At 43.9% G+C, this 14615-nt stretch overlaps 1 protein-coding gene across 1 annotated transcript in view; it reads right to left on the reverse strand.

The window, feature by feature from the left end:
- LOC125462931 (vasoactive intestinal polypeptide receptor-like) overlaps positions 1-14615 on the reverse strand; it is an 89553-nt gene that overhangs the window by 5105 nt on the left and 69833 nt on the right. Inside the window, exons 10-11 of the mRNA XM_059640244.1 lie at positions 9071-9162; positions 3527-3656 (exon numbers count right to left, since the gene is read on the reverse strand). Of these exons, the coding sequence (XP_059496227.1) occupies positions 3527-3656; positions 9071-9162 (222 nt within the window). The remainder of the gene's footprint in view (positions 1-3526; positions 3657-9070; positions 9163-14615) is intronic.

Genomic DNA, 14615 nt, shown 5'->3' on the forward strand with positions numbered 1-14615 from the left:
AACATTTAAAAGGCATCTGGATGGGTACATGAACAGGAAGGGTTTAGAGGGATATGGGACAAATGCTGGCAAATAGGACTAGATTAACTTAGGATATCTGGTCAGCATGGACAAGTTGGGCCAAAGGGTCTGTTTCCGTGCTATACGGCAGCATGACTCTACTTTTACTTCATAAATTCCTTCACAGCGTTTACTGCCTGTTCTAACTGCCCTGGAGAAGGTGATGGTGAGCTACCTTTTGAACCGCTGCAGTCTGAGTGATGTGGGAGTGGTGCAGTGCTGTCCTCTGCTTGTTTTTAAAAGGCTTCCCAATTCACCGCTTCGCACTAAATCTTCATCACATTGTGCGCTTTTTCCTTTGCCTTTACACTGTCCCTGACTTCCCCCCGTCAGCCATGTTTGCCTCATCCTCCCCTTAATATGTTTCATCTTCCTTGGGATGCATTTCTGCTGTGCCTTCTGAATTATCCTAGAAACTCCGGCCATTGCTGCTCCAGTGTCTTCCCTGCCAGGCTCTCCCTTCCAATTCACTCTGGCCAGCTCATCCCTCATGTCTTTCCAGTTGCCTTAGCTGTAGTACTGTTACATCTGATTCCAGTTCCTCCCTCTCAAACCACACGTGAATTCTATCATATTATGGTCATTGCCCCCTAGGGGTCCCTTCACCTTCAGCTCTCTAATCAAATCTGTCTCATTACACATTCCCGAGTGGGTTCTACCACAAGCTGCTCCAAAAACAGTCCATCTTGTAGACATTCCACAAATTTCTTTTCTTGGGATGCACAGCCATCCTGACTTTCCCAGTCCATCTGCATGTTGAAGACCCCCATGACTGTTGTAACAGTGCCTTTCTTACAGGCCTTTTCTAACTCCTGATGTATTTTCTGCCCCACTGCTCTGAACAGGGTCTTTTTCCTTTTGCAATTCCTCAACTCAATTGGCACAGGTTTTACACCTTCCAACTCTATATCTCTTCTTGTTGTCAATTTAGTTTCAACTCTTACTAACACAGCAACTCTGCCCCACCTGTCTATTCTTTCAGCAGAGAGTGAAACTTTGGAAATATTTAGTTCCCAGCTCTAATAACCTTGCAACATTTCCAAGAAGAGAGAATCTAACCACTGCCTCTTGACATGCAAAGGTGTTACCATTACAGAGCAGACCACTTGATTGGCACCACATCCACTCCCTCCACCACTAATACTTAGTGACAGCAGTGTGTACCACCTACAAGAAACACTGCAGAAGCTCACCAAGAGTCCTTGGACTGCAATTTCCAAACCCATGACCACTTCCATCTAGAAGGACAACAGTAGCAGATACATGGGAACACCACCTCCTGCAAGTTCCCCTCTGAGCCACTCATCATCCTGACTTGGAAATATATCGCCGTTCCTTCACTGTCACTGAGCCAAAATCTTGGAATTCCCTTCCCAATGGCATTGTGGATCAACCCACAGCCCATGGACTGCGGTGGTTCAAGAAGGCAGCCCACCACCAACTTCTCAAAGGACTACTCGGGATGGGCGATAAATGCTGGCCCAGCCAATGGCGCCCACGTCCCACGAGAGAATAAATTTTAAAAGCAGTTGCCTTTGAGAATGAGTTGAAGGGATGTGCGACCATGACATAATAGAACTTCTCATCAAGATGGCGAGCCAAGGCAGATGATGGAATTTAAATCCAATAAAACAAAACCTGAATTACCAGTCTAATGACCATGAATCCATTGCCAATGGTCAGAAAAACCCATCTGGTTCACTAATGCCCTCTAGGGAAGGAAACTGCCGTCCTTACCTGGTCTGGCCTACATGTGACTCCAGACCCACAGCAATGTGGTTGACTCTTAACAGCCCTCTGGGCCATTAGGGACGGGCAATAAATGCTGCCCTAGCCAGCGATGCCCTCATTGTGTGAATGAATAAAGGAAGAGTCATTTAGTTGATTCTGAGACTAGGGTCCAGTATTGAAAGAGAGGAAGTTGGGTTGCTACAATATGCAAGTTAGTTCTGACAGACTGGGAAATGTTAGTGAAAGAGATGTTGGTAGAAAGGCAATGAGGAACATTCAAAGAGTGCTTGGATGAACTGCAACAGTTGTTTATTCCTGTCTGGTGCAGAAGTAAAATGGAAAAGGTGGCTAAACCTTGAATGACAAGGAAAATTACAGTTAGTATAGATCCAAGGAAGAGACTCTCAAATTGGCCAGAAGGAGCAACAGACCAGAAAAGTTTAGAATTTAGCAAAGGAGAACAAACGGATTGATTAAGATAGGCAAAGTAGAGTATGAGAGTAAGCTTGCAAGGAACATAAATCTTACAATACAGGTATGTGAAGAGAAAAAGACTGGTGAGGTCAATTGTAGGACCCTTACAGTCAGAAACAGGGGAATTTATAATGAGAAGCCAAGAAATGGGTGACCAACTGAATATATACTTTTGTTTTACATTCACAAAGGAGAATGCAAATAGCAATGTTGGGGAACTAAGGGTTTAGTGAGAGGGAGGAACTGAAGGAAATCAGTATGAGAAGAGAAATTGTTTTGGGGAAATTGATGGGATTGAAGGCTGAAACATCACCCAGGGCCTGATAATCGACATCCAAAAGTACTTCAGGAGGTGCCCTAGAAATAGTGCAAACATTTATGGCCATCTTCCAAAATTCTTTCACCCTGGAACAGTTTCTACAGATTGAGCAGCAACTAGTATAACCCCAACATTTAAAAAAGGGAGGCAGAGAGAAAGCAGGGAATGATAGACCAGGCAGCTCGATGTCAGTGGTGGGAAAAATGCTAGAGTCCACTGTTAAAGAATTAATAGTGGAGCATTTGGAAAACAGTGGCAGATTGGATACGGTCAGCACAGATTTACAAAACGGAGGTCATGCTTGACAAATCTACCTGAAATTTTCAAGTATATAGCTTATAGGGTTGATGGTGGGGAGCCAGTGGATGTGGTTTATTGGGACTTTAGAAAGACTTTCGACAAAGTGCCAAAACAGAAATTTACGTATAAAATTAAAGCTCCTGGGATTAGGGGTAGAGCATTGAAATGGGTAGAAAACCTAGTGGCAGACAGGAAACAAAGAACTGGGCTAAACAAGTCTTTTTCTGAATGGTAGGCAGTGACTAATGGGTGCCACAGGGATCAATGTTAGAACCCCAGATATTCACAGTATATATTAATGGTTCAGATGAGGGAACTAAGTGTAATATCTCACAATTTGTAGATGACACAGAGCTATGTAGGACGGTGAGCTGTGGGGGGATGCAGAGATGGTTCAGTGCGGTTTGGACGAGCTGAGTGAGTGGGAAAGTGCATGGCAGATCTGGTACAACGTGAATACATGTGAGATTATCCACCTTGGGAGCAAAAACAGTAAGGTGGGTTGTTATCTGAATGGCAACAGATTGCGACACAGGAATGATTAAAGAGACAGATTGGTCTATTGCTGCTCCTATTTACCATTAGTCTACATTTCCAGTTAATGATATGACAGTGCATGGGGAAAAGGCAAAAATACCTTACCTGAAAAGACCCGAGAATGAGATCAAAAACTAGCTTTATTTTCACTTCAAAGTTGTCTGGGAAGAATGCAAATACGATGTAATTGATTCCAAAAAGGGGAATCAGCAGAAGAGTTGACTTTGTGAGCCTCCTGTAAAAGGGATTAAAAATAACACGACTTTACCGACTTCAAGCAATTGGCTTCAAGGCTACTGTGCAGGTTCCATGAATGAATTCAAAGAAATACAAATAAACTCGGCATAAAACATTAGTGACATATGGAGTCTATCTTGAAAACATTTAAGATTTGCACATAACTAGTTCAGCCTGAATTAGGTGCCAATGATTATTTTAACAATAAGTGTCAATTCTCAAGTGTAGGGTCTCATTCCTTTGTCTGTTAATTGTCTCCTATTCTTAAAATGGGAACAATTAGAAGTATATATATTTATAAATGTTTTCTTTTCTAGCTCTTTTGTTGTTTCTTGTGCAATTCATCTTTATTCCCCTCCGCTCTGAGTTCTGAGGAAGGGTCACTTGATCCGAAATGGTAACTCTGATTTCCCTCCACAGATGCTGACCTTTTCCAGCAATTTCAGTTTTTTGTTTATTCCTCTCTCATTGGAATGGCAGAGGAGGCTTGAAAGTCCTATTCATCCATTTACGTTTTACTGAGGCAGTGGGTATCTCAGCAAATGTCTGGAGGAAGGTGAATGAACTACATTGCAATTAGGCATTCTCAAGGGCACTTTGGGAGTTGGCGGGAATCAAGGCTTCGGGGTGTAGAGGTCTTTCCCAGCAAGAGCTGCCAGCCAATCAGAGGCTTGTACTCCAAAATAGAGGCAGTGCAAGGAGCTCCAGGATCATGGAGGATCCAGGACCAAGATAAAGGACTTGTGGATGGGAGTTTTCCCAAGATGGGGCTTGGTGGGAGAGGGGCCAGGACAGGAATAGGAAACATAGTCAAGGGACTGGCTTCCAGTAGGCAGCACTCCAGCCCCTGCTGCACTATATTAAGTCCCTCGATTAGGCACTGATTGCCTTTCATCAAAGGATTCTATACCCCAGGGGGAAGAGCTACTGGCGGAATACTTTCATAGTTAAATGCCCTTCTCACCTCCGAGCTCATCATCTCCTGAAATAGCAGGATCTCCCTTCCTCCACTACTAATTTTGACATAACAGTTTGGCTTTGAATTTGGCAATATGACATTGAAGTACAAGATCAGCCATGTTCCTATCAGAACATAAGAACTAGGAGCAGGAGTAGGCCATCTGGCCCCTCAAGCCTGCCCTGTCATTTAATAAGATCATGGCTGATCTTTCCGTGAACTCAGCTCCACTTACCCGCCCGCTCATCATAACCTTTCATTTGTTTACTATTCAAAAATCTATCTTTGCCTTAAAAACATTCAGTGAGGGAAGCTTCAACTGCTTCACTGGGCAGGGAATTCCACTGATTCGCAACCCTTTGGGTGAAGACGTTCCTCCTCAACTCAGGCCTAAATCTACTGCCCCTTATGTGAGGCTATGGCCCTAGTTCTAGTGTTACTCCCAGTGGAAACAACTTCCCTGCTTCCTTCCTATCTATTCCCTTCATAATTTTATGTGTTTCTGTAAGTTTCCCCTCATTCTTCTAAATTTCAGTCAGTACAGTCCCAGTCTGCTCAATCTCTCCTCATAAGCCAACCCTCCCAATTCTGGAATCAATTTAGTGAATCTCCTCTGCAGCCAGGGCAGACCAAAAACTGCAGCTTGTACTCCAGGTGTGGCCTCACCAGCCCCTGTAAGGCTGCAGCATATCCTCCCTGTGTTTAAACTCAATCCCTCTTGCAATGAAGGAAAATATTCCATCTGTCTTCTTAATTACTTGCTGCAGCTGCAAACCAACTGTTTATGTTATATTGAGGCAATGTTTAGTTCTGAGAGATCAATGTTACATAAAATGCTGGGCTTTAGAGATGGCTAGAACTCTTAAAGAAATTGCAGTTCAAAGGTAAATCATATTTGTTAGATAAAGTTACACTGGAAGGGACAAAGTTATGAAACAGCAAATGGGCCTACTTACTAAAAAACTAATGATGTGTTGTCTGAAATCCTTGCAGTAATGACAGTCCAGAGAGACATTTTGTTTTGGGAGTTGGAGCAAACTTGTAAAATCCAGTGAGCCCCAAAAGATTTAAACCTCATTCGCTTCAAGTGATCAAAGAAAAAATTGTCAATAAGGGATAAATAATTTAAAAGTTGCTTTGGGGACTGCCCAGAGCACACTGTGTTGACAAGGAGATGGGGAACTCTTCAGTTTCAATCTGTCTGGGTGTTTGCTCAGGGAATTAGTTGCAGCTCCCTGAGAAAAGGTAATCAAAGTTAATGACTATTTATATCAATAGGCCTGTGCTATAAGCAGCTAATTAACTTCAAAATTGACTGTGTGGAATACAACCAAAACAATTTCTGGAGAAGTACCCAAGAAACTGACAAGATAGAGCAGCATCAACAAATCAAGAGAGGTTAAATTAATCCCAAAACCAGCCCAGTTCGTCCCCTCCCCCATTGCACCACACAACCAGCCCAGCCTGTCTCTGCCTCCCTAACCTGTTCTTCCTCTCACCCATCCCTTCCTCCCACCCCAAGCGCACCTCCATTTCCTAGATAATAAAATGTGAGGCTGGATGAACACAGCAGGCCCAGCAGCATCTCAGGAGCACAAAAGCTGACGTTTCGGGCCTAGACCCTTCATCCTCTCTGATGAAGGGTCTAGGCCCGAAACGTCAGCTTTTGTGCTCCTGAGATGCTGCTTGGCCTGCTGTGTTCATCTAGCTCCACACTTTATTATCTAGGCTAAATTAAAGCTTTACTTTGGAGAATAGCTGAAACTGAGGAAAACTCTCCAGGGGACTGTGGCATTGTTATGACTAGTTCCTATTGTTCCTTTTCTGTTCCTTTCCTTTTGTTCCCAGTTCCTTTTCTGAAGAAGTGTCCAGACCCTGAAACGTCAGCTTTCCTGCTCCTGTGATGCTGCCTGGCCTGCTGAGTCCATCCACCTCTACACACTGTTACTTCCTATTGACATAGCTATCCTTATGATTACTGTATCTTACAAGAGAATTCCACAGTAAAATTGGAAGCATGTATAACACAGAATACTAAAACGTATTAAATTAACAGTGCCAGTATTAGAATATAGAACACTATGACATAGCAACAGGCCCTTTGGCTGACAATGTTGGCCACACATGGTGCCAAATTAAGCTAATCCCTTCTGCTTGTTCATGGTCCATATCCCTCTATTCTTTGTTTATTCATGTGTTTATCTAAAAGCTACTTAAACACCCCTACCGTGTCTGCCTCCACCTCCACCTCCACCTCCACCTCCACCCCGGCAATGCTTTCGAGGCACTGACCACTCTCTGTGTAAAACAATTGCCACTCACATCTCCTTTGAACTTACCCCCATCACCTTAAATACATGCCCCCTAGTTTTAGACATTTCAAATCTGGGAAAAAAGATTCTGACCGTCAACCCTTTCTATGTTTGATATTGTTTAATTCTTTTATTTACAATAATTTTAGTTTTTGATAAAAGTAAAAAAAAAATGTGGTGCAATTCAATTGGTTAAAATGAGATATTTATATTTGATCTTTTAATGTTAATGCAACAATGTGAAAGGTGTGGAATTAGGCCATTCAATCCATCGGGTCTGCTCTGCCATTCAATGGGATAATGACTAATCTGATAATCCCCAACTCTACCTTCCTGCTTTTTCCGCATAACCCTGGATTCCCCTTCCTGATTAAAAGTCTCTCAGCCTTTAATGTACTTAATGACTCCGCAGACCAGTGAGGTAAAGAATTTCGCAGATTCACTCTCCTCAGACAGAAGAAAATCATCCTTATCTTTGTCTTAGAAACATAGAAGATAGGAGCAAGAGAAGGCCATTCGGCCCCTCGAACCTGCTCTACCAATCATCATGATCATGGCTGATCGTCCAACTCAACAGCTTAATCCTGCTCTCTCCCTTAACCTTCGATCCCATTCACCCTGAGTGCTGTATCTAGTTGCCTCTTGAATAAATTCAAAGTTTTGGCATTAACTATTTCCTGTGATAATGAATTCGACAGGCTCACCACTCTTTGGGTGAAGAAATGTTTCCTCATCTCCGTCTTAAATCATCCAGCCCGAATCCTCACACTGTGACCCCTGGACACACCCACCATCGGGAACATCCTCCCTGCATCTACCCTGTCCAGTCCTGTTAGAATTTTATAAGTCTCTATGAGATCCCCCCTCATTCATCAGAACTCAAGTAAAAACAATCCCAACCTAGTCAATCTCTCCTCATACGTCAGACCCACCATCCCTGGAATCAGCCTGGTAAACCTTCGCTGCACTCCCTCGAGAGCAAGAGCGCCCTTCCTCAGAAAAGGAGACCAAAACTGCACACAATATTCCAGGTGCGGTCTCACCAAGGCCCTGTATAACTGCAACAACACATCCCTGCTCCTGTATTTGAAACCTTTCATAATGAAGGCCAACATACAATTTGCCTTCTTTACCCCCACTACACCTGCATGTTTACCTTCAGCAACTGGTGCACAAGGACACCCAGGTCCCGCTGCACATTCCCCTCTCCCAATTTACAGCCTTTCAGGTAGTAATCTGCTGCCTTGTTTTTGTTCCTGAAGTGAATAACCTCACATTTATTCAAATTATACAGCATCTGCCATTGATCTGCCCACTCACCCAACCTGTTGAGATCATTCTGAAGGATTTTTGCATCCTCGTCACAGTTCACCCTCCCAGCCAACCTGGTGTCATCTGCAAACTTAGAGATGTTACATTTTGTTCCCTCATTCAAATCATTAACATATATTGTGAACAGTTAGGATCCCTGTGGCACCCCACCAGTTACTACCTGCCAATTTGAAAAAGACCCATTAATTCTGACTTGTTGTTTCCACTCTGCCAACCAGTTTTTTAACCATGTCAAAACACATCCCCCAACACCATGCACTTTAATATTACACATTAATCTGTTACGTGGGTCTTTGTCAAATGTATTCTGAAAGTCCAAATGTACTACATCGACTGGCTCCCCCTTGCAAACTCTACTAGGTACATCTTCATAGAATACCAACAGAGTTGTCAAGCATGATTTCCCCTTCATAAATCCATGCTGACTCTGTCTGATCCCACCACTGCTTTCTAAATGCTCTGCTATAAAATCCTTGACAATGGATTTGAAAATTGTCCCCACTAACGATATCAGGCTCACTGGTCTATAATTCTGCTTTCTCTCTTCCTCCCTTTTTGAATATTGGAGTGACATTAGATGTCTTAAATGTGGGATTACTACATCCGGAGTTATGTCCTCTGATTCTTGACACTTTCACAAAGGGATGATCCCTCACTGATTTGGAATGCTGTTTACTGGTGTTCTAGGAGACCAGTTCCCCTCACAATGATATTAACAGCTGACAAACTGTGGTGTGAGATATAGCCAAGATTGAATGGGCAAGAGTATGGTGATGGATGTTGCTACAACACACTGAGAAGAACACTTACGAATATTGACTGATATCGTTGAGCCCAACATCTGGTGAGTGGAGTTTTTGAACCAGGATTCGAATGATACAGATGAAGAGAATAAAGTTTACCTAAAGAGGGGAAAACAAGGTTCAACCACTTGAACATAAGAAATAGGAGTACACCAAAGATCCCATTGCACCGACTATGATATTCCAAATGATCAGGTTGATGGCTGGTTTCACTTTCCCACCTACTCCCTCAATTCCCAGACAAACCAAAAATCGCAACCTTAAATGTATTCAACAATGAAGTAGTATTCCGGGATGTAGAATTCTAAAGGCTGCTCACCATCTGTGCGAAGAAATTTCTCCTCATCTCAGATCTCCTACTTCCCAGAATGGGGGACCCAATTACTAGGGCTCATGAGTTCAAAGTGAGAGGAGGAAAGTTTAAGGGAGATATGCATGGAAAGCTCTTTACACAGAGGGTGGTGGGCGCCTGGAACATGTTGCCAGCGGAGGTGGTAGACACAGACACGTTAGCGTCTTTTAAGATATATCTGGACAGGTACATGGATGGGCGGGGAGCAAAGGGATACAGACCCTTAGAAAATAGATGACAGGGTTAGACAGAGGATCTCAATTGGCGCAGGCTTAGAGGGCCAAAGGGCCTGGTACTGTGCTGTAATTTTCTTTGTTCTTTGTTCTAAATGATTGCCCACCTCTAGCTAGAGAATAAGGTGTGACAACTCGCCAAGCCAGGTCAAATAGCCTCTCAGTTTCTTGAGCCCTGTCAAGCCCCTTTACAATCTTGAATTCAAATCACTTCTTATTCTTCTAAAATCCAGAGAATATAGACTCAATTTACTCAGCGTCTCAGCCTAGGATCACCCTCTTATCCCAGGGACCGAGCTGGTGAAGTTCCCTGTACAAATATATCCTTCCCCAAGTATAAAGATCAAAGAGCACAAAAATATTCCTGATATAGTCTCATCAAACCTCTCTTCTACTGTGGCATGACTTCCTTATTTTTAGAGTCTAATCCCTTTGCGATACAGGTCAACGTGATATTTGCTTTTCAAATTCTTTGTTAGAATTGGCAAGCTCAATGTACATCTAGCCAATGAATTCCAGTGATACCTAACTGCTGTTATGTGTCAGATATCAGGGACTGCAGATGCTGGAGAATCCGAGATAACAAGGTGTGGAGCTGGATGAACACAGCAGGCCAAGCAGCATTTAGGAGCACAAAAGCTGACGTTTCAGGTCTGCCTGAAACGTCAGCTTTCCTGCTCCTAAGATGCTGCTTGGCCTGCTGTGTTCATCCAGCTCTAGACCTTGTTATCTCTGCTGTTATTGTCCCTGTCTCCTTGACTACTCTTGTACAAATGCTGCACGGCATGTACCTGTGTGCTAGTAACAACTGCTGGAAATGCACAGCAGTTTAGTGACTGAAAATGAAAGGTTAGTTGGGATCACAGGTGGACCTGACTCTGCTAAAGGGGACCCTACACAAAGCAACAGTCCATTCTTTCTCTTTTCTAGACTGAACTCCTGAGTGGTTTTCCAGTGTTTTCCTGAGATTCACCAATGGTCAATGGATAGAGAGCTTCAGGGTCCTAGCATGTGATCCATGCGAGTGTAAGGAGACTTAAGCTGTCCCTGTATAAACTCAGGCTAAGTCCAAGGCCATGAAAGCAAAAGCGGCCATTTTGAAGGGAGTTCATAGTCACAGATGGAAGAAAATTAGGATGACACCTATCTCAAGGAGACCAAGGACACTCAGACTGAGAAGATAACTCAAGTATCCCAGAAAGCTGGCACCCAGGAGGAATAAATTGGACTATTAAGCTATCATTAAGTTCCCTCTGACCACTGAATCAGCTATGAAGAAAACTGAGGCCAACAATACTTTACTTTTCATTGTTGACATCAAGGCCAACAAACATCAGATCAACAGGCTGACGACAAATTACGTGGTGTTGATGTAGCTAAAGTCTTATCAGGCCTGATGGTGCAAAGAAGGCACATGTATGACTGGCCGCAGACGACGATGCATTGGATGTTGCTAACAAGATTGACATTATCTAAATTGGCTCCATGAATACTTCAAATACTTCAACAACATTTTCAAAAGAGTTCTTTTGGTAGTGTACATTGTTCCAACAGACCAAAAGGAATAACTCAATCTTCAATCCTTTTGGGAAAAAGAATGTGCTGGGAAGTTCAATGTGACCAGTTACTGAGTTATGAAGGTGGTGGGGGTTGGGGATTGTAACTCGTTGTGCCAAATGGATATGAGAGTTAAAATCCAAGTAGCATGTTTCACACCTAATACCGTTCCCTACTGCAATTTGGCTCACTGTCGGGGCAATAGGGGGAGGGGGTGCAGCCCCAAGTCGTGGTCCACATTGGCACCAATGACATAGGTAGGAAGAGAGATGGGGACTTAAGGCAGAAATTCAGGGAGCTAGGATGGAAGCTGAGAGCTAGGACGAACAGAGTTGTTGTCTCTGGTTTGTTGCCCGTGCCACGTGCTAGTGAGGCGAGGAATAGGGAGAGAGAGGAGTTCAACATGTGGCCACAGGGATGGTGCAGGAGGGAGGGTTTTGGATTCTTGGATAATTGGGGCTCTTTCTGGGGTAGGTGGGACCTCTACAAGCAAGACGGTCTTCACCTGAACCAGAGGGGTACCGATATCCTGGGGGGAAATTTGCTAAGGCTATTCGGGTGGGTTTAAACTAATTCAGCAGGGGGACGGGAACCAAAATTGTAGTTCGACTATAGAAAAGGTTGAGAGTAGGGTGATCTGCAATAAAGTTTCAGGGAAGCAAGATGGCACCAGCAAGCAAGAAGTTGGATTGAAGCGTGTCTACTTCAACACCAGGAGCATCCGGAATAAGGTGGGTGAACTTGCAGCATGGGTTAGTACCTGGGACTTCGATGTTGTGGCCATTTCGGAGACATGGATAGAGCAGGGACAGGAATGGTTGCAGGTTCCGGGATTTAGATGTTTCAGTAAGAACAGAGAAGATGGTAAAAGGGGGGGAGGTGTGGCATTGTTGGTCAAGGACAGTATTACAGTTGCGGAAAGGATGTTTGGGGACTCGTCAACTGAGGTAGTATGGGCTGAGGTTAGAAACAGGAAAGGAGAGGTCACCCTGTTGGGAGTTTTCTGTAGGCCTCCGAATAGTTCCAGAGATGTAGAGGAAAGGATAGCAAAGATGATTCTCGATAGGAGTGAGAGAGACAGGGTAGTTGTCATGGGGGACTTCAACTTTCCAAATATTGACTGGGAACACTATAGTTCGAGGACTGTAGATGGGTCAGTTTTTGTCCAATGTGTGCAGGAGGGCTTCCTGACACGGTATATAGATAGGCCAACAAGGGGCAAAACCACATTAGATTTGGTACTGGGTAATGAGCCCGGCCAGGTGTTAGATTTGGAAGTAGGTGAGCACTTTGGTGATAGCGATCACAATTCTGTTATGTTTACTTTAGTGTTGGAAAGGGATAGGTGTATACCACTGGGCAAGAGTTATAGCTGGGGGAAAGGCAATTACGATGAGATTAGGCAAGATTTAGGGAGCATAGGATGGGGAAGGAAACTGCAGGGGATGGGCACATTAGAAATGTGGAGCTTATTCAAGGAAAAGCTCCTGTGTGTCCTAGATAGGTATGTACCTGTCAGGCAGGGAGGAAGCTGTAGAGCACGGGAGCCGTGGTTTACGAAGGAGGTGGAATCTCTGGTCAAGAGGAAGAAGAAGGCTTATGTTAGGATGAGATGTGAAGGCTCCGTTAGTGCACTTGAGGGCTACGAGGTAGCCAGGAAAGACCTAAAGAGAGAGCTCAGAAGAGCCAGGAGGAGACATGAGAAATTGTTGGTGGATAGGATCAGGGTAAACCCTGAGGCTTTCTATAAGTATATAAGGAATAAAAGAATGATGAAAGTAAGATTAGGCCCAATCAAGGATAGTAGTGGTAAGTTGTGTGTGGAGTCAGAGGACATAGGGGAAGCCCTAAATGAATATTTTTTGACAGTATTTACTCTAGAAAATGACAATGTTGTCGAGGAGAATACTGAGATACAGGCTACTAGACTAGGTGGGATTGAGGTTCACACGGAAGAGGTACTAGAAATCCTACAGAGTGTGAAGATAGATAAGTCCCGTGGGCCAGATGGGATTTATCCTCGGATCCTCTGGGAAGCCATGGAGGAGATTGCCGAGCCTTTGGCATTGATCTTTAACTCGTCATTGTCTACAGAAATAGTGCCAGAAGACTGGAGGATAGGAAATGTGGTTCCCCTGTTCAAGAAGGGGAGTAGAGACAACCCTGGTAATTATAGACCAGTGAGCCTTACCTCAGTTGTTGGTAAAGTGTTGGAAACGGTTATAAGGGATAGGATTTATAATCATCTAGAAAAGAATAAATTGATTAGGGATAGTCAGCATGGTTTTGTGAAGGGAAGGTCATGCCTCACAAACCTTATTGAGTTCTTTGAGAAGTTGACCAAACAGGTAGATGAGAGTAAACCGGTTGATGTGGTGTATATGGATTTCAGCAATGGCGTTCGATAAGGTTCCCCACAGTAGGCTATTGTACAAAATGCGGAGGAATGGAATTGTGGGAGATATAGCAGTTTGGATTGGAAATTGGCTTGCTGAAAGAAGGCAGAAGGTGGTAGTTGATGGGAAATGTTCATCCTAGAGACTAGTTACTAGTGGTGTACCGCAAGGGTCGGTGTTGGGTCCACTGCTGTTTGTCATTTTTATAAATGACCTGGATGAGGGCGTAGAAGGATGGGTTAGTAAATTTGCCCACGACACTAAGGTCGGTGGAGTTGTGGATCGTGACGAAGGATGCTGTAGGTTGCAGACAGACATTGATAAGCTGCAGAGCTGGGCTGAGAGTTCGCAAATGGAGTTTAATGCGGACAAGTGTGAGGTGATGCACTTTGGTAGGAGTAACTGGAAGACAAAGTACTGGGCTAATGGTAAGATTCTTGGTAATATAGATGAGCAGAGAGATCTCGGTGTCCATGTACACAGATCCTTTGAAGTTGCCACCCAGGTTGACAGGGCTGTTAAGAAGGCATACAGTGTTTTAGCTTTTATTAACAGAGGGATCGAGTTCCGGAACCAAGAGGTTATGGTGAAGCTGTACAAAACTCTGGTGCGGCCGCACTTGGAGTATTGTGTACAGTTCTGGTCACCGCATTATAAGAAGGATGTGGAAGCTTTGGAAAGGGTGCAGAGGAGATTTACTAGGATGTTGCCTGGTATGGAGGGAAGGTCTTACGAGGAAAGGCTGAGAGACTTGAGGCTGTTTTCATTAGAGAGAAGAAGGCGGAGAGGTGACTTAATTGAAACATATAAGATAATCAGAGGGTTAGATAGGGTGGATAGGAAGAGCCATTTTCCTAGGATGGTGATGGCGAGCACGAGGGGGCATAGCTTTAAATTGAGGGGTGAAAGATATAGGACAGATGTCAGAGGTAGTTTCTTTACTCAGAGAGTAGTAAGGGAATGGAACGCCTTGCCTGCAACGGTAGTAGATTCGCCAACTTTAGGTACATTTAA

This window comes from Stegostoma tigrinum, chromosome 2 (assembly GCF_030684315.1).
Source record: "Stegostoma tigrinum isolate sSteTig4 chromosome 2, sSteTig4.hap1, whole genome shotgun sequence".
Classification (NCBI taxonomy): Eukaryota; Metazoa; Chordata; class Chondrichthyes; order Orectolobiformes; family Stegostomatidae; genus Stegostoma; species Stegostoma tigrinum.